At 46.2% G+C, this 27,215-nt stretch overlaps 1 protein-coding gene and 1 pseudogene across 10 annotated transcripts in view; one reads left to right on the forward strand and one right to left on the reverse strand.

Moving 5' to 3' along the window:
* The window catches only part of CEP250 (centrosomal protein 250), a 48,528-nt gene extending 22,004 nt beyond the window's left edge, over nucleotides 1–26,524 (reverse strand). For 3 of the 10 annotated variants that reach the window (XM_055300373.1, XM_055300328.1, XM_055300384.1), the window contains exons 1-18: nucleotides 26,416–26,524; nucleotides 16,749–17,038; nucleotides 16,254–16,310; nucleotides 15,237–15,319; nucleotides 14,843–15,008; nucleotides 14,051–14,157; nucleotides 13,555–13,806; nucleotides 11,408–11,504; nucleotides 9,725–9,832; nucleotides 8,848–9,009; nucleotides 8,109–8,287; nucleotides 7,615–7,797; nucleotides 5,336–5,480; nucleotides 4,347–4,493; nucleotides 3,420–3,650; nucleotides 2,158–2,366; nucleotides 1,808–1,935; nucleotides 1,352–1,521 (exon numbers count right to left, since the gene is read on the reverse strand). In XM_055300373.1, coding sequence (XP_055156348.1) covers nucleotides 1,352–1,521; nucleotides 1,808–1,935; nucleotides 2,158–2,366; nucleotides 3,420–3,650; nucleotides 4,347–4,493; nucleotides 5,336–5,480; nucleotides 7,615–7,797; nucleotides 8,109–8,287; nucleotides 8,848–9,009; nucleotides 9,725–9,832; nucleotides 11,408–11,504; nucleotides 13,555–13,806; nucleotides 14,051–14,157; nucleotides 14,843–15,008; nucleotides 15,237–15,319; nucleotides 16,254–16,310; nucleotides 16,749–16,934 — 2,610 coding nt within the window. In that variant the 5' untranslated portion in view covers nucleotides 16,935–17,038; nucleotides 26,416–26,524. The other 7 variants (XM_055300337.1, XM_055300364.1, XM_055300347.1 and 4 more) reach the window with 7 other exon arrangements.
* On the forward strand, nucleotides 22,416–23,110 carry LOC129493852 (60S ribosomal protein L22-like; annotated as a pseudogene).
* Nucleotides 26,525–27,215: the final 691 nt, after the last annotated feature.

Here is a 27,215-nt window from a genome sequence, read left to right on the forward strand (position 1 = left end):
CTCAACCGCTGAGCCACCCAGGCATCCCTTAAATCTAATGTTTTAATGTGTAAGTGAGCCAGCCATAATTTCATAGGAGTCAAAAATCAAAGCAAGACTTGGGATCCAAAGAGGTAAATCAGCACAGAACTGGCTTTCCACTGGAGGCATTTACTATACCTAATAGCCTTGAAATTCATTTTAATGCTATGTGGAGAAAAGAAAACAGAAGACAAGGGTAGGGAGTCAATAGAAGATTCCCATATAAAGCTGGACCTCCAAAGGGCTAACCGGGAGTCAACAAAATATGGCATGTGGGCCAAATCTGTCCATCCTTCTGCTGCTATATGGCCTGTGACCTAATAATGGTTTTTACATTTTTATTATTTATTTATTTATTTATTTATTTATTTATTTATTTATTTATTTATTTTTAAAGGTTTTATTTATTTATTCATGAGAGACACACACAGAGAGAGGCAGAGACATAGGGAGAGGGAGAAGCAGGCCCCATGCAGGGAACCTGATGTGGGACTCGATCCCAGGACCCCAGGATCATGCCCTGGGCCAAAGGCAGGTGCTAAACCACTGAGCTACCCAGGCATCCCGGTTTTTACATTTTTAATGGTTGAAAAGAAATTAAAAAAAAAAATTTGTAACATGTGAAAATTAGATGAAGTTCAAATTTCAGTGCTACACTTATGAACACAGAATGTTCATTTGTTTACATATTATCTTTTTTTTTATGATAGTCATACAAACACACAGAGAGTGTTTACATATTATCTATGGCTGCTTTTGTACTACAACAACAGAGGTGAGTAATTATGACAGAAACCATAAGGTCCACAAAGCTTAGTACGTGGTGGCCCTTTACCAAAAGCCCTGGGCTAGAGTGCCCTCAATAGAAAGATAAACCTGGGGCGGGGGGAGAAAAGAGGAGAGAAATGGGGAAGAAAAAAGGAGAGAAAGGAAGAGAGAAAACAAAACAAAAAAATCCCACAGAAGGAAACAGCAAGAATATCTAGCCAAGAAAGGGTCCAAGACATTCCTCTGCTCCTTTACAGCCTGGGGCCAGTTTAACAACCCTATGTCCCAGAACCCATGCTTAATTCTCTGTACACACCAAAACAACACTAACAGCTAACACAAATAGAGAGTTTACTATATGTCAGGAATTGTTCTCGGTGTTCTCCATATATTACTCACTTAACAGCTAGAAACTGGATTTTGCACCTTGGTGGCCAGGTTAGTTCTATTCAGATTTCACCTTTATAAGCAGCAATATTTGGCCCAAGAGCCAGCAGGTGGAATACTCACTGAAGGGAGGCCATGTGTGCCTCTCCTGTCCCCAGCCACATCCAAGACGTACCCATTTCTCCTGGAGCCGGTTCACCTCCTCTTCGTGGGCTGACTTCTGCTGCTGCAGGGCAGTCTGCCCCTCTTGCTCGGCCTGGGCCAGCCGTCTGGCTGCTGTCTCCCGCTCTTGTTCTGCCCGGTTCCGCTCATTGTCCAGTTCCAGCTTCAGGCACCTCACTTCCCCTAAGGTGCCAGTGACAGGTGATCTCTCACCAGGCATCTGCCCTTTCTTTCACCCCTCTCCCCAGACCTCATGAGCAACTTCCATCACGGAGGCCCTGGGCCTGGCTGGAGAAGGATGTGTGATAACTTCCCACTGCCTTCCTAGTTTTCAAAATCTCTAAGGAATGAAGAGCCCCCCACCCCAGTTGGGGGTCTCACCTTGAATTACTTCCTTGGCTCAAATGACAGTTTGAATCTGGACCATCCCCAAAGAATGAAGTGCCCCCCACCCCAGTTGGGGTCTCACCTTGAATTACTTCCTTGGCTCGAATGACAGTTTGAATCTGGACCTCCAGCTGTCCCTTCGTGACCTCTACCAGAGAATTTTGTTGTTGGGCCTCAAACAGAGTGCTCTCCAGTTGCTCCTTGGCTGAGCTGTCAGGTTCAAGAATCAGGAAGAGTTCTTATCCATCAAGTCCCTTAACCTTCCTTAAGAGGACTTGGGTTTGACATACTGACTACCCGGAGAAATTAAGGAGCAATTATAAATTCCTAATTCATTTGGGACCCATATACTTTGGGCAGGGAACTTAGTTTGGCTACCCCTTGCTTTGCAAAGCTCTCTCTGCCCTTGGCTGAACTGGGTCTGAGCCCTACCTGAGGCCCAGTAGTTGTTCAGCGAGGTCTTGCCGGTCTCGCTCCACTGCCTGCAGCCGCACCTCTAGGGCTGCTCTCTCCCGTACTAGGGCCTCCTTCTCCTGGACTTCTCGAGCAAGCACTTCTTCCTGTCGCTTTGTCTCCTGACGCAGCTGATCCAGCTGAGCTAAGGCTGCCTCCTGTTGATGACGTGCCTGAGAGGAAGAAATCTATAACAGACAGAGGCTGCTATCGCCAGGTTGGGGTCACAGGCCCTTCAGAGATTCTGGGCCCAGCTCTGTGAGTCCTGAGCATTGCCCACTCATACAAATACTACTTCCTGCATCAACCCATAGAACTCCCAACCCAGGAAGGATGGCTCTCCTTTGTGCAAGACCCTGTGTTAGGGCTGCAAGAAACTACCTCTAAGGAGCTTTTAGTTTTAAGCAAAAACATATAACAGATAGACATAACATCAGGAAGAAAGCGATCAGTCTCTGAGAAAGGGACTCTGGGAAGGAAGATTATGTATCATTTTTAGGGCAGTGGGAAGTTTGGTAGAGGAGAAAGAGGCCCGTCGAGCTGAGTCATTGGTTCAGAAAAAATTTACTAAGTCGCTCTATGTGTTAAACATTGTACTAACAGATAAAGGAATAGGGGGCCCAGGGGGCGCAGTTAGTTAAGCATCTGACTCTTGGTTTCGCCTCAGGTCCTGATCTCAGGGTTGTGAGATCAAGCCCTACATTGGCTCCATATTCAGCGTGGAGTCTGTTTAAGTGTCTCTCTCCCTCTCCCTATCCCCCTTCTCAACACGCTTGTGTGTTCTCTCTCTCTCAAATAAATACATAAATATTAAAAGAAAGAAAGAAAGAAAGAAAGAAAGAAAGAAAGAAAGAAAGAAAGAAAGAAAGAAAGAATAAAAACAAGTAAGACACAGCCTTGCCTTCCAGACCTTTTGGTCTAGTGGTGGAGACTATAAATGGATAATCACAATACAGTGTGAGTTGTGTGTGGTGTGGCAGTTGGAATATGCAGGAGGTGCTGTCAGAGCAACCAGAAGAGGCATCTAATTTAAAGTGGAGGGTGTGAAGTAGTAGGGAACCTGAAGGATTCTTACAGGAATTCTCTTGAAAAACTGGAAGATGTACCCCAAACTAGTAACACTGGTCATTTTTAGGAAGTTAAGACCTCTTCACTTTCTGAATCATTTCTGTAGAATTTTCATTTTTTATGATGAATACACACGATACCTTAATGTGATGGTATTAGTTTTATCTTCTTACCTCGCTTAGTTTCTCTTGAATTTCTTCCTTCTCATCTTGGATGGTCCTGAGATCTGCCTGCAGCTCAGCCCCCCTCTCCTCTGCCTTCTGCAGCTGTGCCTCCAGGTGAGTGTTCTTTTCCTGTAGGGCTTCCCTGCTCCTCTCGGCCTCTGCCAGGTCCAACTGCAAAGCGTTTCTTGCCTGTTCTGCTGCTTCCATTCTGTGGCACACAGACTGGTTCTCTTGTTCTAACTACTGGCCAAAATGGGAAAGGCATCAAAGGCAAATGGTTACAGTTTTTAGATCAAGTGCTAAGACAGAAATCCCAGTGGGATGTGAATCTATTCTCCAATGAGGAACACAGGAGGGCTTTTATGAGAGGGGGCTACACATTCATTTGCTCTGGCGCTGTATTTCAGGTACTAGATGGGTTGATGCTGGGGATGGCAATTAAAAAGGCAAAACTCTACTCTCATAGAATTCAGAATAAAGGAAATCCGGGACATTTCTAGGGCTTAAGGTAATGGGTGGTGAAGAAACATGTTAAATTTGCAACCTATAGAGAAGATTCTTTGAGATGTAGGCTCTTTGGCAGATTCTTTTCTGGTGATTACTGCTATCCCATGCGATGGAATTAAACACCTAGTCTTCCTTCCAGAGGACATGGGTCTTCTTCCTGGCCCTGGTGATTTTACCCTACAGCCCAAAGGTGGTTCTGCTATAGGAGTGAAAGGGGACTATTTTCAATGGCTAAACCCAGGCCTTATAGTCTTAGCTGTCCTCTGCACCACCAATGTTCCTTTGGCTCATTTCAGGACAGGAGCTGATCCGTCTTGCACTGATCCATTACAAACTCTCCCCTGTCAAGGGCATCAGCTTTATCAGTCACTGGCTTGCCTTCTATCAGGGCCCAGAACTACTCTGTGGGTCAGAGAAATCTTTGCTCACCTGGAGAAGCTGCTGGTTCAGTCCAACCTTATCCAAGGCCAAAGCCTCATTTAAGGCGCTGAGCTTGATGGTTGCAGCCCGAAGATCAGCAACCTCGGCCTTCAGGCTGTTTTCAGAACTCGACAGGTCTGCAACTGACTGTTCTGCCTAAAAACAAAGAGAGTTAAAGGGCTTCCTTGTACCAGCTTTCCTGCCACAGTGAGAAGCTCACATCCCTGCCACCTGCTGCTGTCCTGGTACAGAGATCAGGTAACGCTCCGTTCCTTCCCTTATATTCTAAACAAGTTTTCCCTTCATTCATTCATTCAATCAATCATTCAAACATCAAGAAGAAAGGAGCTCGCAGTATAGAGGGCCAGACAGACACCGAGATGTACAAACAACCATAATTACGATAGCTTCATAGACAATGTAGGCACAAAGTGCTCTGGAAACTCATTCAGTTTTGGGGAGTCAGAAGTGCTTGGGAGAAGAACTGGTAATGAAGGTAGGTATTGAGAGGTGAAGAATAGTATGTGGTTAGAGGGAGAGGAAAGAAGCAATCTAGGCAAAGGGAAGAGTACACGAAAAACAGTGGAGTCATAAAAAAGCAGGTGAAGCTGAGGCTATAATTAGTGCTGTGTGGCAGGAGTCAAGGTGGATGGGGAGTTAGGACAGGATATGGAGACAGGAGGAGCTAGAAATAGTTTGGGGCACATGCGGAGGGGCTTTGAATGTGTCACCAAGCAGTTGCAAAGCAACTGAATGGGTTACAGGAGGGAGACCAACGTAACTGGATTTATACCTTTGAAAACCATTCTAAGGTCAACATAGAGAGTACATTGGAAGGGACAGAACCCAAAAGCAGAGGCTAGTAAGGGACGCAGGGAATATGGAAGGTCATGGCTTAAAGGATGAAGAACGAGGCAGACTGCATGTCCTTTGCCTACAAACACAACTTTCTAAGCCATACACCCCACTTAGCAAACAAGGAATGGAGGCCCACGCACCCTGGCCAGCGCCGCAGTCACTTCTGTTTGCTCTTGCCTCAGCAGCTCCCCTTCCAGGTGACAAGACTCCAGGGCTTCCCGAAGAATGATCAGTTCACTGAGTGATTCTGACTGTTTGGCTTCCAGACCTGCTAGTGTCTCCTGACTAAGATGGAAAGGAGAGGAGGCTGGGGGCAATCTCAGGGAGTAGCCACACCCGAAAAGGTAATAGGAGTCGAATTACCTTTGCTATGCAAAAGAAGGAAGAAGGTCTCTAAAAACTGTTAAGACCTCCATGACATGTAAAGCGAAAAAAGCAAAATATTTGGGAGAAATAAGAATATGCATAGGGGTGCCTGGCCAGCTCAGGCAGTAGAGCATGCAACTCTTAATCTCAGGGTCATGAGTTCAAACCCGATGTTGGGTGTGGAGCCTACTTAAAAAAATAAAATAAAATTTAGTTAAAAAAAGATTACATGAAAAAAAAAAGATTACATGTATATATTTGCATAAAGCAGCTGGAAAGATAAACAAGAAAGCAATTTAAGTGGTTGGCTACAGAAGGAAGGGAAATAAGGTGGATGAAGCAGAGAGGAGGATCTCTGTGTTTGTCTTTTTTTTTTTTTTTAAGAGAGAAAGGGAGAGGTAGGGCAGAGGGGGAGGAAGAGAGAGTCTTAAGCAGGCTCCACGCCCAGCAAGGAGCTTAACACAGGGGTCGATCTCACGACCTTGAGATCATGACCTGAGCCAAAATCAAGAATCAGGAGCTTTAACCAAATGAGCCAACCAGGTGCCTCTGTTTGTCTTTTTAAATAGTTTTGACTTTCAGATCATAATAAATATTGATAAATGTATTACTGAATCACACTAATTAAATTTAAAAACATAACTATCGGGATGCCTGGGTGGCTCAGTGGTTGAATGCCTGCCTTTGGCCCAGGGTGTGATCCTGGAGTCCTGGGATCGAGTCCCACTTCGGGCTCCCTGCATGGAGGCTGCTTCTCTCTCTGTCTATGTCTCTGCCTCTCTCTCTGCCTCTCTGTGTCTCTCATGAATAAATAAAATCTTTACAAAAAAAAAAAAAACCACAACATTACAATCTTTGTGGATTGTCTATTCTTCTAAAGGTATAGGAGAGACCATTCTTTGTAGGAGTCATGATTCTTATAGCAGTCCTTCAAGATTCTATTATTCGTGCCTACCGGCTGCAAGGAACTAGAGCACAGGAGAGGAGGGGGATATATGGAGGTGAAGAATACAGTCCCTGATACCAGTTACTGAAGACCCACCATCTGCCAGGCTCTGTGCCAGCATTTCACAAAATGGTGCTCTATTCTTCCTGGTGATCCTTCAAGGTAAATACTATCATCCCTATTTTACAAATAAAGTAATCTGCTCAAATGGTGGAGCCATAATTTTATTTTTTTTATGTTTTATTTATTTATTTTTTAATTTATTTATTTATGATAGACATAGAGAGAGAGAGAGAGAGGCAGAGACACAGGAGGAGGGAGAAGCAGGCTCCATGTCGGGAGCCTGACGCGGGACTCGATCCTGAGACTCCAGGATCGCGCCCTGGGCCAAAGGCAGGCGCCAAACTGCTGAGCCACCCAGGGATCCCCCTGGAGCCATAATTTTAACCAAACTTTTGCCAGCTTGAAAGTCCTTGCTTTTTCTATGATATTACAACAGAAGAATTTATAAATTTGCTACGTCTCTTGATTCTAGAATTCCCTTTCTTAGCCAGTTCATTTCCCATTATTACCTGGGGTAAATCCTACCCTTCACCCAGCCTGGCCTACTCCGAACATGCCATGAACCTGCATCCTTTTCTTTGCTAATCTGTCCCTTTTGCCCCTCTCCCACTCTCTACCAATCAAAATATGTCAAGGCCCAGCTCAAAGGCCTCTCCTCTGTGAGGCTTTCAATTATTAACTGTCACTCCCAGGCTTCCAAAGGACCCAGTCTGAAGCTCTGTTTCACTCATACTTCATTTGGCCTCATGCCACAGTTCATTGTTTACTTGAACATTAGACTGCGAACTGCTGGCGATCAAGGCCTGTGTCTTATTTGTTTCTGTGCCCCTGCAGTGTCTCAGCCCCTAGGGGTGCTCAGAAAAGCCTGGGTGAACTTTCTATATTTATCCTTCTGCAAAAGAAGGAGCAGTAAGCTAATGTGAACCCACCACAGGCCAAGCTTCAATTTTGACTCTACTTTCTAAGAGATGGGAGTGGATGAAAGAGGGTGTAGAAATGAAGGGAAAATCAAGCCCCAGGCAGAAGGGGACCAGTCACACTTACAGGCGCTCCCTTTCACGGACAGCCAGGTGCAGCTCCTCCTGCTGCTCCTCCTTCTCACCCTGAACAGAATCCCCCTGCAACTGAAGCTCCATGTTTGTCCTTCGCAGCCGCCATGCCTCCTGCTCCAGCACCTCCAACTGCTGCTGCAGCTCCTCCCTGGTCTTCTGCAGGAGCTCTCGCTCCCTGAAACAAGAGACCAGAGATGAGCAAAAACCCTGGAACCTCAAATCCTTCCTAGTAGCAGATATAGGATCAAAGGAGAGAGATGTCTGTTTCTTTTTAAAGATCTCATCTCCCCTTTTGAGCGGGAACCTGTTTGTTGTTTATCATCACAAAGATCCAAAACTGAGTAAGCAGGAATAAGCAGAACACAAGACGGCCCTGAACAGCCCTGGGTGGCAGGGAGGGCAGGGTTAGGCAACCAGAAATGTCCAGGAGTGAGTAAATGGCTGGATGAGGACTGAGCCGGGAGGGATGAACAGCCCCCTGCTCACTTGCTGAGAGACTCCACCTCTCCCTGTAGGTCCGAGGTCTGCCCTGCCAGAGTGTCGCGTTCCCCGGTGAGCTTCTGCAGACGCTGTCTTAAGGCCTCACCCTCCTCCTCCCACTGATTATGCTGCTGCCGCAAAGAGCTCATAGCTTCCTGACAGGTCGAAAGCTGCTGCCTTAGGTCCTGGGGAGGGAGGGTGACAAAAGGGAGATGGTGAGCAAGAGGGCAGAGCAAAGACAGGGTGGCAGAAGCCTGAGAGTGAGGTTAGGCCAGGGGCCGAGGCCTGGTACAAGGGTAAGCTGAGAATAGAGATGCGGCCAGTTGAGGAGACAGAGGATCAGAGATTACTGGGCTTCTGTGGTTCCTAGAGTCTCAGAGCCCATCATCTTTAGACGTGCATTGGGGTGCCGTCACGGAAATGGCTAAGTCTGGCTGGGACCCTTAGAGTCAGGCAACGCTTACTCACGGTCTCCGAGGGCTCCAGTTGCCTATCTTTGCATAGTGCTATATGAAGATAGCATGCAAAGTGAGGTGTACTATTGGGCACAGAGAATGTACCCATTAGCCACAAGTATGACTTGGCAGACACCGAGAGATTCTAATGGGCACCTTGGGAGTACTGACCAAACACCTCATGATTGGTTGACATAGTGGAAGGGACAGTCCAGGCAAGGTTGTTACCTGGGGCACACATCAGTTCAGACACCCACACCCGTGTCTGAGGAGGAATGGTGGTTTCTCACCTGCACAGCCTGGCGTCTTTGAGTCACCACTGAACGCACCAGAGTAAGGGCCTTGTCTGGGTCCTGGGAATCAAACTGGGATGAGAGGCCACTAGGGTCCAATTCTAAGGAGCTGTCTTGACCACAGCCTTGGGTCATACTGTCCCCTTCTTCCACCATGACCTGAAACCCAACACAGCAGAGTCACCACCCTATTGACGAAGGCCTAGAATCCACATAGAAGACTGACACTACATCCTGGACAAACCTGACGTCTTCTTTCTCAGGTCCTCTGCCTTGCACATAAGAGGAGGGTATCTAAGAGCAAAAAGGATTGGTTCCTGGGGCACCAGGGTGGCTCAATGGTTGAGCGTCTGCCTTCGGCTCAGGTCATGATCCTAGAGTCCTGGGATGGAGTCCTGCATCAGTCTCCCCATGGAGGAGCCTGCTTCTCCCCCTGCCTATGTCTCTGCCTCTCTCTGTGTGTCTCTCAGGAGTAAATAAAATCTTAAAAAAAAAAAAAAAAAAAGGATTGGTTCCTCCAACTCCTCACCTTCTGTCACCCAAACCTAGGACTAGCAACAAGGCTAGAGCATTCTGAGGTAATAATAAACGAAGAAATGAAGAAAGAAGATATTGATGTAACAAAGACCAGAGCCCCTGTCCTGAGAAGTACAGCTGGCGATAAGGAGGGCCTGCCTGTTCCAGCAGGCAGTGCTAGCATGTGAATGCTTAGCTACCCCTTAAGGTACCAGTCTTCAGATACACTCAGAGAACTCATTCCTCAAAGACCCTAAGCCCAAACATCTCAGAGAGTGGAAATCTAGGCATGACTAAGAAACACGGAGGCCTAGGGAGGAGTGAGCCGTAACTCGGTTCCCACGAACAGAAGGCTTACCAGTACCTGGGTTATATCCCTGATCACCTGCTGTAAAGACAGCTTCTCCTCTTGGGCATTCTTACTGAGAGATGCCTCATGTTCCATTAATTCTGCATGATTTGTCTCCTGAACAGGGAACAAGACAGAGCTGTGAGCAAAACTCTCAGAAGTATCTACCATTTCAGCCCCCAAATCAACCAGAATCTCATTCTGGCTCTGTGGTCAACCCTACTTTTTCCCTTGACCACATATGACTGCTACTGTTGTCCCAGGACTCTGAGGACAGTGTGATGTGGTGATTAAGAGTTCAGAATAAGTGAATCAGAGCTCTAAATTAGACTGCCTCAATTAGAGTTCTCACTCAATCACTTCCTAGTTTGGTAGCCATAGGCAACTGTTTCTTTGAGCTTCTTTTCTCTTTAAAATAGGAATAATTAACAGCAACTACTTCACAGGTTTGTGTTGAGGCTTAAGTGAAAAGGATGCATGTAAATCACTCAACATAGTGCCTGGCACAAAGAAAATGCTCAATACATGTCAGCTATCACAAAAGAAAGAATGGGAGCTGTCTCTGAACAGCAAATTGATGCTTGAGACCTAAGGCTAGTCCAGAGAAACCCCTAGCCCCAGAGCTAGCAATGAATCTGAAGAAGACTCAAGATTTCCTCAGTTCCTTCTGATCCTGTTAGTGAAGGTCTGAAGACTAGACCCGCAACTATGTTTTCTTGGGCCTGTACAAAACTCGAGCCAACATTTATAAATTGAGAGATTCTGAGAGGTTTTATGAATTGAGAAATTCTGACCTTCTGGCTTTCCTCAAAAAGTTAACAGATGGGCCATATCAGGCCCCATTGCTACATGGCAGTAATATCCTGAAGCTGAACACCTCCTCCACGTGAGACACATACTCTTCACCCTCCTGCATTCCCTACTATACCTCATCGTTTCCTTAATATTGAGATCAAGTGTCCCCTTCTGTCCTCAAAACTAACTATGATAATGCTGGACAACCAGAATCCTTACAACTGAACCCACCTCACTCTTTGGCATTATCTGGGCACTGCGGACATCTGAATTTGCAAATTTCTGACCAAAAGGAACCAAAAAAGGCATAAATGACTCTGAATCCCTGCCGATCCCAGCTCATATAAGACTAGAGGTTTGTACACAGATCATCATTCAGGATCTGCCTAAAAACAGAGATCTGAAAATTCTTAGCAATGAAAAGAAATGTAGAATCAAGCCAGAGGTTCTATCTAGTATAACCTTAGAGAGTCCCTTTGATAGTATCTCTGGCAGATGAGAAGCCGAGAAGCCCGTGACACAAACCTCAATCTTCCACAGAACAGACTGGTCAACTACTGAGCAGCTCTTGGTTTTTAATCTCTCACATGTCCCCATCTTTTGCCACTGTGCCTTGTAGTGTATGTTCCACTCTCTCTGATGAGGACCCACTGCATGCATACATCATTGTAATTTCCCCAGGAATATAGTAGGCATGGTACACAGTACTCACCAATGAGTGAATAAATTGAATGAGTTAATTACTTTTTCAGATTCAGCCAAAATTTATTTATTTTTTGTTTGTTTGTTTGTTATTATTAAGGAATATTTAACTGGTCTCCTGCATCATCTGTCTATAGAGGACAAGGAACATACAGGCCCACTTCTAAGTCCTTTCCAGAACAAAGGGTCATGTACCAGGATCTCCACTGTCTCTCTCAAGGCCCCTAACATCTTCTCATACTCTTCATTTTGCTTCCGAGCCTGGATCAGCAGAGCAGAGAGCTCCGTCACCCTGAAGAGAAGAGCACAGCACTGTTACCCAGGAGACTCACCATGGTGGACAGAGCTAATATGCAGCATACCCCAGCCCCAATGGACACTCCCCCTAAAGCCCCCCGAAGCCACCTGGGCACCCCCAGCCCCTGCATTCCCTGGATGCCACACGATGCTATAGCCTTGAACTGGGGGTGAGGGGGAGGGGAGAGTCAAAAGCCACTCAGACACATGCAGGGATTTACCACATCTCAAGACTGGAACACGTGTTTGGGGGCGCGAGAGCTGAGGGAAAGCCCTGGCCCAGGCCCTTCCAGGCCTCGCTTGATCTTGAAGTCAAGCACCCTGAAGCCAATAAGAACATCAGAATTGCCACATGGGACAGTCCCAAGGTCCCTCCAGCCCTAGGGTCCTTCATAAGGAAATCGGAGGGGCAGTTTGGGGGAGATTTTAGTCAACCTCTGTGATACTAACCTCAAGGTTGAGGGAAATCATACAACTCTTGTCACTTAATGCTATATCTTGGAGTTTATTATCTGGGATTATATGCGTAGTTAAACAAATATTTCTTTTTCTAAGATTTTCTTTTTTTTAGGTAATCTCTACCCCTGGCCCGGGGCTCAAACACATGGACCCCGAGATCCAGAGCTGCATGCTCTACCAACTGAGCCAGCCAAGTGCCCCTAAATAAATATTTCTTAAATGAATGCTATCCAGGAGTAAATATTCTTTTTTTTTTTTTCAAAGTCTTAATAATTTTATTCTGTACCACCTCTAGGAGCCTTCATTAATTGGATGGCCATTCACTTAATGATTGTGTCTTTCGGGAACCCTGGGTGGCACAGCGGTTTAGTGCCTGTCTTTGGCCCAGGCCGCGATCCTGGAGACCCGGGATCGAATCCCATGTCAGGCTCCCGGTGCATGGAGCCTGCTTCTCCCTCTGCCTATGTCTCTGCCTCTCTCTCTCTCTCTGTGTGACTATCATAAATAAATAAAAATTAAAAAAAAAAAAAGAATAAGGACCAGAAATGGTAAAACTTGTTTAAAAAAAAAAGATTGTATCTTTCAACAAACATTCACTGAATGTTACTCTACTGCAAATGAAGTGCAAAGCACCAGAGACATAGACTCACTAAGACATAGTCTCTGTCCTTGCCTTTCCAGGACCCAGGCAACCAAAACCAAAACAAACTGCTATTTACATACACCGTCAATAGGTGGTGACACAAACCTAGCCATGGGGTATAAGCCCAAACCTGTCCAGAAATTCAATGGGGCTCTTGACTTCTGTCCCTGCCCTTTTTACTATTATTTTTTAAAAAATAAATTTAATAAATAAATAAATAAATAAATTTTAGGGACGCCTGGGTGGCTCAGCGGTTTGGCGCCTGCCTTTGGCCCAGGGCGTGATCCCGGAGTCCCAGGATCGAGTCCCGTGTCGGGTTCCCTGAGTGGGGCCTGTTTCTCCCTCTGCCTGTGTCTCTGCTTCTCTCTCTCTCTCTCTGTGCTCTCAAGAATAAATAAATATTTAAAAAATAAAAATAAAAAATAAATGTTATCATAATCTAAAAAAATAGGAGAACCTAACATCAACAACAAAAGCTAAATAACCAGAAACAGTGAGAGCAATGCTGTAACAAGCAGGTCAAAAGACCACACCTGGGCATAGAAATTTAACAGGCTATTGAGGTCAGAGAAGGCTTCTCAGAACCATGCCTTAATGGATAAGGTGGAGGCAGAAGGGAGGCAAGCATTCCAGGCTAAGGTCAGTATGTACCAAGGCAGAGAGGCATAGAATAGCTTGGCTGTTCTGGGAATGGGAGTAGTTTGGTGTTGAGAGACAATAGTCACAGCTAGCTCTATAAATCAACAGGAGAGAAACTGAACTGCAGAGGGCGGTGACACAGCCCCCCCTGTGGCACTGGGTTCCAGACTGGACTCCCTCTGGCACCTCTCCTTCCTCTCTGGTGGGAGAACGCTCTTCATGCCCCCTACCCCCTGCCAGCTCTATCTCCCTAAGGGAGTCAACACCCTCAGCAACCCCTTCCCAGGACCCCAACCCATCTCACTGATCCTGCAGCTCAGCCTTCTCCAGATCGCCCCGACTCTTCAGCTGTATTAGCTCCTGGCTCCTTTCATGCGCTTCCTTCTCCAGCTCCTGGGTCTTGGTCAGTAGTAGCAGCAGCTGGGTTGGCTCACTCCCATCCCGTCTCCCAGATCCATCCGACTCTCGAGACTGGGTGCCCACAGTCAAGCGCAGACAACATGTCAACAGGGACCCTGAAAGCTTCACATGCTCAGCCTTGAGCTCCGTCAGATCTCTGAGTACAAGCAAGGAAAGAGCAGACTCCAGTAGGGATGGGTGAAGGGAGCTTGGAGATCAGGCCCAGTGAACCCTGAGGAGCAGGTCTGGGGAAAATCCTTTGAATCCAATAATATCATCCCTCCCCACTCACTCTTCCATCCTCTCTACTCCCCACCCCCATCCCCAGCTTCTACAGCAGCCCATGGTCATTAAATCTAGAATCGGTAGGGGCAAACCTCCCTTCCTATCCCCACACTTACCTGTCAGTAGCTGACTTCATCTCCAGGAAGTGGCGTCGGAAGGTCACCACCTCCCGCCACAGACCAAGAAGGCGACCGTGCTCCCCTTTCAGGTAGCCCTTGAAGAACTGTGTATTCAGAAACCCTGGTCATATCAAAGGGCAGAGGACCACCTTTTGCCAGCATAGGAGTCTTGGATTCCTCCTGACAACCCAGGGGAGGGAAGAAGGGGCTTATGATGGCATATGACCTTCCTCTGAGCTGATCAGAAAAAGATAAACAGTAGCTGCCACTGCCATTATCACCAAAGACTCACAATGAGGACTAAGTGACATACCATGTAAATCACCAAGCATGGCACCTGGCACACAGCAAAGGCTCAGGAAATATTAGTTTCCTTTAGCTGGGATCTGAAAATCCACCCAGGTCTGTGTCTGGTCTTTCTTCCCCATTTGGTTTCAACAGCTATCTCCTTAGCATCTAGACATGCAGACCTCCAGAAGAGGGAAGTCAGCAAGCTTTCAGATCCTCCTAAAAGCAAAGCTAGCCACACATGCAGGGACAGAGCTGCTCTGAGTGTCATACCACTTGCCAGCAAAACCTCAACTAGGCAGGTAAGGACAGAAGTCAGGCGAGAGCTGAAGCAGGGCAAAGCTGCCCAAAGCTGCCTGCCTGCGTGGGGAGGAGGGTCAGGGACTTTAGCAACGGCTCAGCTTCTGTGCAGGTCCTGAAGTTAACCCTTCCCAGCACCGACGAGGGCGGTGCCCAGCATGCAAGCCTCCTGTCCAAGTTCCAGCCCCCTGTTCCTCCCACCTCCTGCTCCATCTGCCACTGGCTCTCCTTCCTCCTGAGCTCATCCCGGGCTCGGCTCCAGTCCACTGTCAGGTTTTCCACATCTTCCCGAAGTGCTTTATTCACCATGTCAGCTTTTTCCATGTGCAGCCGAAGCTGGGTGTTCACCTCTGCTAGACTCTCACACCTGCACTGGGGAGGGGCGGGAGCCAAGTGCAAAATAAAGGCTTGATCCAACCTTAGACCTCGTGGAGTAAGATGACACACACTGGAATTTTCCATCACCAGGAACTGGAGGGCTAAGCTGAGGTCTGTGGTTTTAGCCACGTTAGCACTCAGGGCAGGGGTTTGCCCTCAGCCTTCTCAACCCCCGGGCCACCACCATCACCCTGGCAGATAGCTTGGGGTTCATCACCTCTGTTGTTCCTCCTCCAAACGGACCAGCAGCTGTTCCAGGTCTGGCTCCTCCACGCTTTCCCATCTCTGAGGAGTCGGTCCCTTAGCCAGACAGAAAAAGCCTTATTGACCTCCAAAGGGAACACCATTCAGACCAATTCCCTGATGCTCCCTTCTGCAGCCACCTGCTTTCTTTTCACGCCTCCTCTCTTGTGTCAGCAAATATGCTCTTTTCTCAATCACTACAGCCTGAAGGTAAATCCATGGCATCCCCTCCTCCCAGAGTGAACCTGTGACATCTGCTCAAACATGGCATTTGGTAGTGAAAAGAGCTTTCAGCCCAAGAAGCATGAGATACAGCTTTCACTAATGGCCTTGACTTCTACTACACTACATTTTTGACCTCAGGAAGTTTTTCAGCTTCTCTGAGCCACAAAGTCTTCACTACAAAATGAAGGAAACACCATCCCTCTAAAAAAGTTGCCTTGTGGATTGAGTGACATCATTATCTGACAATGTCTAATGGTGCCTGGCCTACATAGAATGGTGCTCACTAAGTTTTGGTTCTTTCCTTCCTGAGAGAACTTTTCTGAGGGTAATGTGAGAAGGTGGCGAGAGGGAGCTGGAACAAAGGCAATGGTTTTTTCAAAGTCAGCTCTACCCAGCCAATGGCACAAGTAAATCCCTCTACCACAAACAAGTTTAGGCCTGCAAAGGTCCACATCTAAGACAGATAAACACTGACACCTTCTGGAGGAAAAATGCATTTCTTCCCTCTGATACCATATCCTTTCCAGTCTGATTAAATCTCCTGAAGCTGCATTTTGTCCTTAGAGAGCCAAGGGTTGGCGTCTGACAGGCCTGGAATAGCCAGTCCAACGAAAGTATCTGTGTGATAAAGCTCTCAAGGGCTGAAGACAGACTTCCACCGAACACCGCCTTATCAGACCACAACCTCCCTCAGTCAGCAAATAGGGCTGTCCTTACAGGTATATTCACTCAGGGCACAGGGGGAACACAGAACAGCCTCACTCACCCCAGTGGCTTCCAGCTGCTTCTCCAGCTCTTGGCACCAGGTCCGGTACTGCAACACCTGAGGCAAACAGAGCAGGATGTGGTGATGGTCATGGCTGGTATAAAAAGCCCAAACCAAAGGTCCTGGAGGATTTGGGGCAAATCTGCTGTGAACAGGGTCTAGGTGGTAACAGTGGGGTAAGGCCATACATCTTGTCATTTCTATTTGGTCAGTTAAACATACTCTCTGTGCCTATTGGCTTTGGAACCAGAAAACACAGGGCCAGGTCCTAGCTCTAGCCTAGGAGAACACAGACAACTAATTTAGCCCTTGTGACCACCATCTTTAAAAACGACAGGATATACCTCTCATGGAGTAGTTGTGAGCATCACAGGAGAGGCTGTTTAGGGACATTCCCACCACATGGTTCTGTCTCCTAGAACCCTTATCCCACATTACACTCAGCATTCATTTGGCAGTGTTCTCTTTGCCTCCCTGCAAGGGTAGCTGCCTCACCTTGGCCTGCAGCTTCCTCACGAGGGTTGCTTGCCTCTGCTGGGCCTCCTGGGAGTTCTTCAGCTTCCGCCAAGAGGCTGCTTGGTTCTCTGCCATCTGCTGCTGTAGTGCTAGTACTTGCTCCTCCAGCACCAACTGCAGTGACTGGGGCTTCATATTGTTCAACCCAGGGCCTCCCGTCTCCATGGGAGCACCAAACAGGTAAGCTCACAATCCCTTATCTGGCCAGAGGCTGCTCACTCCTAGTAAAGTCTCTAATCATTGCTGTGCCATGTGGAGTGCCTCTTGAGCTGGGGACGAAAGCACACAGAGGAGTTGAAAAGAATGTCTAGGTGATTCAAATTTACTCACCAAATAGTAGGTCTGGCAAAGCTGGGTTGGACAAAGTAAGTGGGTTCCTTTATTACAGGACCCATCAGAGCCTTTAAAATACTAACATGGGGGCAGCCCTGGTGGCTCAGCGGTTTAGCGCCACCTTCAGCCCAGGGTGTGATCCTGGAGACCGGGATCGAGTCCCACGTCGGGCTCCCTGCATGGAGCCTGCTTCTCTCTCTGCCTGTGTCTCTGCCTCTCTCTCTCCTCTCTGTGCTTCTCATGAATGAATACATAAAATCTTTTAAAATAAATAAATAAATAAAATACTAACATGGACCCTAATCTCTAAGTGGGGTGAGAACTAAATATCACTCCCAAATCTATTGGGAACCATTAGACAAGCTCACAGGACCAATGTTTCCTTCTGGGACTCTGCACTAGATCAAGAGCTCCTGGTTTACCACTGCATCCCTAGTGCCTGGCAGAGAGCCGAATAAACATCTATGGGATGAATCCCTGTAGGTATTTCTAGTCTAGCAGAGGAGAAGGACACAATCACAACACAATGTGGTATATGTAATCGTAACAGAAGCAGTATAGAACAGTAAGAGAAAATAGTGGAAGGGCATTAAACCTAACCTGCTGGTCTGTGAACTGTGCAAATCATCATCATCATAATTAATCTTTGTCATAATTAATCCTGTCATAATTAATCCTTGACCTGTCTACAGGTCAGTCACAGTTAACTGCTTTACCTGCACTATGTCATTTTGTCATCACAAGAATCTTGAAACCTTCCAATGCCTTTCTATCACATTTCAGTGTAGGTAATACTACAACTGTTTGTACATGGATGAAGAAACTGAGGCTTACAAAGGTTACACCTCAGTTAAGAAATTAGAAAGGTTAAACAAAAGTTGCCCAAATTCATACAATTGGCATTTGGTTGATTAGGGATTTGAATACAAGCAAGTTTGACTCTCTGACAAAGAAATGGAGTAGCAGGCATTTCAGGCAGGAGATCCATTAAGAGAGAGGGGGTGGGGGATGAGCAATCAGCTTCAGCAGGATAGTAAACCTCCTCACCCAGCAGAAGCTGGGCCAAATCAGGGCAACCTGTCACCCACAGGGGCGGAGGGGAGATGGGGAGAGCAGGGACGCCAGCTTAACCAGAGACCTTGAGAGATCCCCAGGAGAGGGGAAAGCACAGTGGTCAGGAAGAGTTTGGAATGCCAGTTCAAGCTCTGCCTCTAATGGGTTCTGTGATCTCAGACATACCACTTCTCTTTCAGCCCCTTATCTAAAAATGAGGGCTACCAGCCATGTGACCTCTGAGTTTCTGAGGCCTCTAAAGCACACAATAACCTGGGAGGAGGTGGGTAGGTTAGAGTTCTCATTTAATTAACCCTGAGGCATAACCCCAAAAGGGTTAAGGAATATTTGTTTTTCCAATTACCTATCAAGAAAATAGAATATTAGAGATGCCCTCTTGGTCCAGCCAGCAGCCCATCAGTATAAACATCTGAAGAAAGCGGTATATACAGCAAATGCAAATCTAACATTTCCATGTACAGTGGGAGTTTCAAGGCCCCAAATCCCTTTAATGCACCAAACTGTTGATTTCCTACATCCTGGCTCAAATGCCACCCCCTATCATCTCATCCCAGATATACCCAGGAAGAGTTAATCACTTTTCTAGCTATGTATATGAAATTATTACACATAAGAAATTTATATATATTTAACTGTATATATAATATATAGTCTAAATTACATTTCACTAAATTACATTTTATCATTATTATTTATCTATCTTCTCTACTAATCTGTAAATTCCTCAAAAGCAAAAGCTATCTAATTCATTTTGGTCATTAGTAGGTTGAAGAAATCCATGTAGGCCTCTACTCCAGGCAAGTCTAAATCCTTGGCAGAGGTTACAAGTGTGGCCTGCTGGTTCTTTTCAGCCATTATGTGGCCTATATCAAGCTTTTAAGAATTCAAAGTAGGTACAAACATTTACCATTGGGAGAATGCATGTAAAAAAAAAATCTTATTTCTGAGGTGCCTGGGTTGATGGAGCATTCGTCTGACTCAGGTTTCAGCGGAGGTCATGATCTAGGAGTCATGGGATTGAGCCCTGTGTCTGTCTCTGCACTCAGTAAGGACTCTGCTTCAGATTCTCTCCTTCTACCCTCCCACTCATGCTCAAGTGCTCTCTCTCTCTCTCAAATAAATAAATATATAAATCTTAAAAAAACAATTATTTCTGGCTCTTTTGGAAAATCCGAGTATCTAGCAAACTGTGACCTGTATTCCTACAAGGTAACAACCAGCTGCAGTTATATGTGTCTTCCCCCTTAGACAGGACATATTCTCATTAGTTTATCAGTCTCTACCCCAACACACCAACCCCCAGCCCCAGCCTATTCTCTCCCTCACACTGATAGCAGATTTTAGTTGTCATTGATCATTGAACTTGTGCTATTGCTTTTCTTATAGGAGTTACAGAAGAAAACTCAGTTTACTAATTTACATTACCTCCTGGACAACAGAAGACAGCTGAGTTTGTAGAGCTTGAAGTAGACCATAAGGAAACTGCATCAAGTAAGAAGAGTAGAATGGCACCAACACCGCAGACTGCCTCTTCCTAGCCTCTAACCTGAATGAGTAGTCTTCCCTCACACTCCAAAGATCTTCTTTTTCTGCTCTTTCTTTTCACCAGGGCTGTGTCAACCAGCTCACACTGTGTCTCTGTTAAATGATGGCTCAGTCTCTCTCTGCTAGTAGGAGGCACAAACTTGCTGGGAAACCACTCTTGCTGCCAACACTGCCAGCAACAAGAGCAGCTCTGAGTTGCTTCAAGGTTCAAGGGACTTGATGGGCCTTTTCTCTAATACTATTAGGGCTGCTCTGGGCTGGGCTGGGCTTTTGTATGTGCTGGGAGTCTGAGAGGCCTCTCCTCCTCCTTTGAATTCCTCCTCCCTCCTCCCCTCACCCCCTCGATATTTGGTTGAACCAAATACAAAGTTGTCAATATTAGCCCATTCTTTAACCTACAAAAATGATAATGTCATATAGTTCAGCCTATATCTCTACAGGCAGCTCTGCCACAGTCCCCAGAATTCTCTTACTAAACCATCTCTTAGGATGAGGCTAAGGCTGCTCTTAACACATAGGGGTACTTCGGTGGCTCAATCAGTTAACTGTGTGACTCTTGGTTTTGGCTCAGGTCATGATCTCATGGGTCGTGAGATCAAGCCCCAAGTCCTACTCCAGACTCCAAGGGGAGTCTGCTTCCTTTCTCTCTCTCCCTCTCCCCCTACGCACATGTGCATTCTCTCTAAAATAAATAAATCTTTTTTTTTTAAAAAAAGAAGGCTGCTGTTAACATGTATACATTATTTGGGAAGGTGATAGTAATACTTCAGTAAAGAAGTGGAATTATATCAGAATTACATGATTATTTTACTTCAACTGATAACTCAAAAATTTTAGAGCTATTTAAAAATTTAGTTGAGGGATGCCTGGGTGGCTCAGCGGTTAAGCATCTGCCTTTGGTTCAGGGCATGATCCTGGGGTCCCAGGATTGAGTTCTGTATCGGGCTCCCCGTATGGAGTCTGCTTCTCCCTCTGCATATGTCTCCGCCTATCTCTCTCTGTGTGTCTTTCATGAATAAATAAAAAATTTTAAATGTATTTTAAAAAATAATAATAAATCAAAATTTAAAAAAATAAAAATTTAGTCCAATCCTCCCATTTTACAGATAAGGAAACTGAGGACTCCAGAAATGCAGTAACTTTATTTTATGTTTTGTTTATATGCCCCATTTACCTCAAAAAATGATTTGGAACCGTAGCAAATGTACCATATGAACATAAGATGTTACTAATAGGGGAAATGGGGTACAGGGCATATGGGAACTCTTTGTATTATGCAATTTTTCCATAAACCTAAAATTGTTCTAAAAAAATTTATCTTAAAAATGATTTGAGGGGCACCTGGGTGGCTGAGCATCTGCCTTCAGTTCAGGGTGTGATCCTGTGGTCCTGGGATGGAGTCCCACATCAGGTTCCCCACAGGGAGCCTACTTCTTGCTCTGCCTATGTCTCTGTCTCTCTCTGTGTCTCTCAAGAATAAATAAATAAAATATATTTTTTAATGATTTGTGGGATCCCTGGGTGGCTCAGCAGTTTAGTGCCTGCCTTTGGCCCCAGGCGTCATCCTAGAGTCCCAGGATCGAGTCCCACAACAGGCTCCTTGCATGGAGCCTGCTTCTCCCTCTGCCTGTGTCTCTGTTTCTCTCTCTCTCTCTCTCTCTCTCTCTCTCTATATATATATATATATATATATATATATATATATATATCATGAATAAATAAATAAAATCTTTAAAAAAAAATTGAAGTGTTTTAGGATTAAAACAAAAAAAAATCCCCATAAAACTTAAATTCATTAGGGAGTGGAGGCACCTGGGTGGCTCAGCAGTTGAGTGTCTGCCTTTGGCTCAGATGGTGATCTCGGGGTCCTGGGATCAAGTCCCATATCAGGCTCCTCTCAGGGAGCTTGCTTCTCCTGCCTATGTCTCTGCCTCTCTGTGTCTGTTATAAATAAATAAATAAATAAATAAATAAATAAATAAATAAATAAATAGATTTTTTTTTTTAAAGCGGGAATGAACAGAAAAATTACATCAGGGATCTTTCTGAAATTGAGATTTAGTTCTGAGCTTTCTCAAGATGCAGTTCAGCACTGTTTTATTAACACTGTCAGATCTGCCAGAGAACAAACTAGCAGAGTACCAAGACAGGTAGGTTTCAGTATCCCCCCAGACAAAGAAAAGGTCAGTAGTTGGCAAATGGTAACAGACTGGATCTCATTCACGTGAGATAATGGATGTCAGTGTGCTTTGCAAACTGTAAAGCACTGAATAGACAGGAAAAGGAAAAAGAGTCACTTCTTTTATGCATTCATCTTTTATGAATTAAATTATCCCATAAATGCTCATGAATTGGAACTCAGTTCCTGGCAGTCGGTCACAGACAGGAACAAGACGACCTCCTTTTGCTAGGAACCAGACCAGAAGGGTAGTAACCTCTGAACTGAGGGAAAGTAACAGAGAGTGATATACATTATGTTTAGTCCCCCTCACCCGAAATTCCAAAAGGGGTATTTAAATAAAGTTTAATATAGAAATGACACCACCTAGACTTGGAGGTATATATACTGCAAGGACTAGGATGGGGACTAGTATCATTAAATAGAATTTGTCACTTAAAGCAAAAAATAAAAAATGCTTGAAAGGCACAACATTTTACTTCCTGAGCAAAGAAACTACATATATTTGTCTGCAGAAACAATTTCTGTTTCTTATTCCACACACAAAAATGTTGCATGTTTTCTGCCTCCAGTATGCCATGGCACCCGTGAAAAACCTTGTGGCAAGGGGGTGGTTAAGAAAAAAGAGGTGAGTTCTGAGGTTTACCCTTTACTTGCACCCACCCTGTAAAAGATGGAATCATGGAGGCTCCAATTTTGAGCACTTTCTTCAAGAGAGAATCAAAGTGAATAGAAAAGCTGGGAATCTCAGTGGAGGGGTGGTAACCAAGAGCAAGATTACTGTAATTTCTGAGGGGACTTTTTCCAAAAGGTATTTGAAATATCCCACCAAAAAATATTTGAAGGAGAATAATCTACATGATTGGTTGCGTTACTTCCAGATTAACCAGGAGGAGGGAGAGGAGGAAGATGAGGATTAAAACTCATTTATCTGGAATATTTTGTATGAGTTCCTGAATAAAACTTGGGAACCAAAAAAAAAAAAAAAAATTAGTATGTAGCCCCTTCTGTAAATTTGCCAAGCGAGGCCTTTCTCTTTTCTCCTCCCACCTCTCCAGCCTCTCCTTTTAGTCTCCTTTGCTGGTTTTTCATCTTCTCCATAAGGTTGGAGGCCCTAGGGCTCAGGCTTCAGACCTCGCCTCCATCTGCATTCATTTCCTGGGCAACCTCATCCAGTTTCATGACTTACACCATGACTCCCCATGTTGCCTCCCCAGCCCACACTTCCCTCTAGAAAGTCACACTCCTAGACTAAACCAGACACCTATTTATCTTCTCCACATGGGCGTCTAACAGGCACCTCAAAGTTAACCTGTCCAAAAGTGAACTTCTGCTCCTCCAATCTTCCCCATTTCAGTAAATGGCAATTCCATCCTTCTGGCTGCTCAAGCCCAAAGCCTGCGGTCTTATGTACTCCATTCTCCCACACGCTGTAACCAATCTCCTGGCAAATCTTGTTGGCTCTTCCAGATTGTATCACTTTTCAATCCCTCACCACCACCATCCTGAGGCAAGCCACTCTCTCTGCTGGTGGTGGCTTTAAGGTATGCCCACAAATTCTTTGTTATTCCTTCAAGAGGCGGAGCCTAATTCTCTCTCCCGGAGTAGGAACTGGAATAAAGTTAATGAAGCTGAATAAAGTAGAAATGACTTCCAAGAAAAGGTCATAAAAGACACCACAGCCTCTCTCTTTCACTCCCTCTACCACGTCCTAAGAACATTCAGGCAGCCCTGTGAAAAGGTCTAGCAGTAAGGAAACATCTTGGGAGCAAAGCAGCCATCAACTTGACTGCCATCTCCTGAGAGATCCTAAGCCAGAAACACTTGGCTAAATTGCTCCTGGACTTCTTTTTTTAAGGTTGACTTATTTATGTTGAAAAACAAAGAGTGAGCATAAGCGGGAAGAGAAGAGGGGGTAGGAGAGAGAATCCCAAGCGTGGAGCCCGACATGGGACTAGATCCCACAACCTTGAGGTCACAACCTGAGCTGAAACCAAGAGTCAGATGTTTAACCTGACTGTGCCTCACTCTTAGATTTTTTTTTAAGATTTTATTTTTTATTTATTCAGAGAGAGAAAGACAGAGACACAGACAGAGGGAGAAGCAGGCTCCATGCAGGGAGCCGGATGTGGGACTCCGTCCCGGGTCTCCAGGATCACACCCCAGGCCGCAGGTGGCGCTAAACCGCGCGCCACCGGGGTTGCCCTAGATTTTTTTTTTTTTTTTTTTTGAAGATTTTATTTATTTGAGAGAGAGAGCACAAGCAGCAGGGACAGGCAGAAGGAGAGGGAGAAGCAGACTCCCCACTGAGCAGTGAGCCTGATGCAGGACTCCATCCCAGGACCCTGGGATTGTGACCTGAGCCAAAAGCAGACGCTTAAGGGACTGAGCCACCCAGGTGCCACTCACCCTGCTCCTAGATTTCTAATCCACAACTGTATGAGATAATAATTGCTATTTCAAGCTGCTAAATTTGGGGATGATATTTTTCCCAGCAATAGAGAATACATTTAGATGACTGCAAAAGCTCCCTAGACAGCTGAGATTCTTCCACCCTTGCTTCTAAAATTTGTTCCTTCTCAACAGAGTAATCAGAGTGATCCTTTTAAAACAGTGACAGATTATGCAACTCAGAACCCTCCATGGCTACTCAGAGTAAAAACCAAAATCATCCTCATGGCCTACAGGCTCCTAATTATTTGATCCTAGCCCCCAATCATTTTAATTCCATTTCCTACTCCTTTCCAGTCACACAGCCTTCCTTGCTGCTTGTGTCTGGGAACGCACCAAACTGCCCACTCTTTTCGGGCCTCTTCTTCCAGTTAGTTATCTTGATTCGCTTGCTCCCTTACCACCTTCAGGTCTCTGTTCAACCATCACCTTCTCAGTTAAAGTTGCTCCCTAACCACTCAATATAAAGTACCATGACCCCTCCACAAACACTGGTGTTATCTGTCCCTATCTGATTATTATGTGTAATATACTTCTAAGAATACTTGCAAGAATAGTTTTATTGACTGCTATATCCCCAGCTCCTAAAACAGTGCCTGGCATATAGCAGCTACTCATTAAATATTTGACTGACTGAATGAAAGAATGTAAGGCATTAGGTAATATGATCCACATCACCAATGGTCTTACAAAATGCTGAAAGCTCTATAACCTCCTAAAAGGTAAGAAACAGATCATGTAGCTTATATAGCACTTTACTCCCAAAACAATTATTTGCAATCTTCACAAAAAAACCTTTGAGATCATTGTCGTAATTTTGCAGATAAGAAAACAGACTCAAAAAATGGAAGAGACATAAATGATCGGTAGCTGAGCAAACATGTAACCCTAATCTGCTTCCAAACTCTAGGGTTAATCTATTACATTAAAGTGCCTCCTAAATCATGAAGTACAAAATCACATCTCTGTGAGAGGTACTTCCTAAAGGCTGTGAAGTGATGAGGTCTAGGTCTGCAGCTCTGGCAGCAAAGGAGCAAAGAAAGGTAGAGTGTGCCTGAACAAACAGGGCTGGCAGTAGGTTCTAGCGCCGGTTTTGTCAGGAACTCTATATGTAATTTGGGAACAACAATTCTCCTTTCCAAGCCTTCTCAATCAAATGCACATCATAAGCGTGTGGTTAAAGTAAAAAACAATCCAATAGACATTTATCAAACCCAAAGGCAGTCTGTGAAATTATCACATGCTCTGGGAACAGACATCCTAGAATTCACTGCCCAGCTCCACTCATTAGTTGTGGAACTCTAGGCAAAATGATCTTGTGATGCCTGTTTCTTCATGCATAAAATGTGAAGACGTAACAACCCGCTTCATGAAATTACTGTGAGGATTAAGCGGGCCTTCCCACGTAATGCATTTAGTAGCACTGGACGCTTCGTGACTGTTTAGGATATATTATTATTTATCATCATGTGCCGGACCCTGGAATAATAATAGAGACGAAAAAGGCAAGGAAGGCATAACGGCCCAACTGCACGGCTGTACAAGAGCCACAGGAAAAATCACTCGGTGCAACGGGTTAAAGAACCGAGCAGTGGGAGCAACGGCGCTTGCAGAAAGCGGTCGGGAAAGATTTCCAAGGAGGCGACATTTGAAGAACCAAGAGTTCCCGAGCTCCCGAGCCGGGCGGCGGGTGGGACTGCGCTTTAGGACAGATCACGTGCAAAGCCCCAAGGGCAGAGGGAGCCGCAAAATTCTGGGAGCGAGACGCGCAGCAGAGCACAGCGCCTTTTCCTGATACTCCCGGACTCGGCAGCCCTGGGGTACCAGGGTCGGGAAGCTCCCTTTCTCCGCGGATTGGAGCCCAGCGCCGTGGCCGCAGCTGGACGCGGAGGCAAGCGGCGGGAATCCCGAGGATGGGTCCCAGACCGTCTCTGGGCCTCGGGTTCCTCCCGGGAAACGGGAGGCCGCTGCTCCAACGGGATTCCCTAAGGCGCCCTTGGCGGGCGGGCCTCTGGGCCTTGGACCGTTAACCCGGGCACCTCCCGCCTACCCCTGAGGCCCCACCTCACCACGCTCGACTCCCGCGATTTCCAGCGTGATCCTCGGCGCGGGAGTGGGAGACGCAGCCACTAAGGCCCGGCCGGGGGCGGGGGGCGGGGGCCCAGCGCCCGCCCGCGGCCCAGGCCCCGCCCCCAGGCTCCCGCCCCGGCGGCGGCCCCGCCCCCCGAGCAGGGAGCCCTGCGGCGGATAGCGCCGCTTGAGGGGGGCCTGCCGCCATGTTGAGTACTGGCAGCCGACTTACTGGAGTGGCCCGGAAGGAACAGTGGGATTACACTAAGACGTGTAAGATTCCCTGGCCAGAAACGAGGACAGCCAGGGTTGCTGGATTCGAGCAAGGGAAGTCTTGGTAACAGAAAGATCTTGCCCTCAACCATCATCCTCTTGGCTTCGAGATTACACACTGCGCATGTGTCTGGGGCCTTGTTCTTCGTGCGCCTGCTCGCTGCTCCACCCACAAATCCGAACACAATTAGCAACTGCGTGAGCGGTGGGGGAACCTGCTCCTGGGTCTGGATAAAATCTACCCGTCGACCAGTTTTGGGTTTTCCGGCGTTCAGACCTCCAACCTGCGAGCAGCCTCAGGCCACACAACACTCCTAGCATACTTGGTGTCGTTTGGACACACGGCACTGTTTCTCACTCACGTCTGGCACCGAGTGGTCCCTGCCCGAGTGTCTTACATCCTTCCAGAGAACTGCAGTTTGTCTAATTTTCTATGTAAGCCTGACTTCTAGACGACTCTGGGTGGCTCAGCGGTTTAGTGCCCGCCTTCGGCCCAGGGCGTGATCCTGGAGTCCCAGGAT

Source organism: Nyctereutes procyonoides, unplaced genomic scaffold (assembly GCF_905146905.1).
Source record: "Nyctereutes procyonoides isolate TBG_1078 unplaced genomic scaffold, NYPRO_anot_genome, whole genome shotgun sequence".
NCBI classification, from domain to species: Eukaryota; Metazoa; Chordata; class Mammalia; order Carnivora; family Canidae; genus Nyctereutes; species Nyctereutes procyonoides.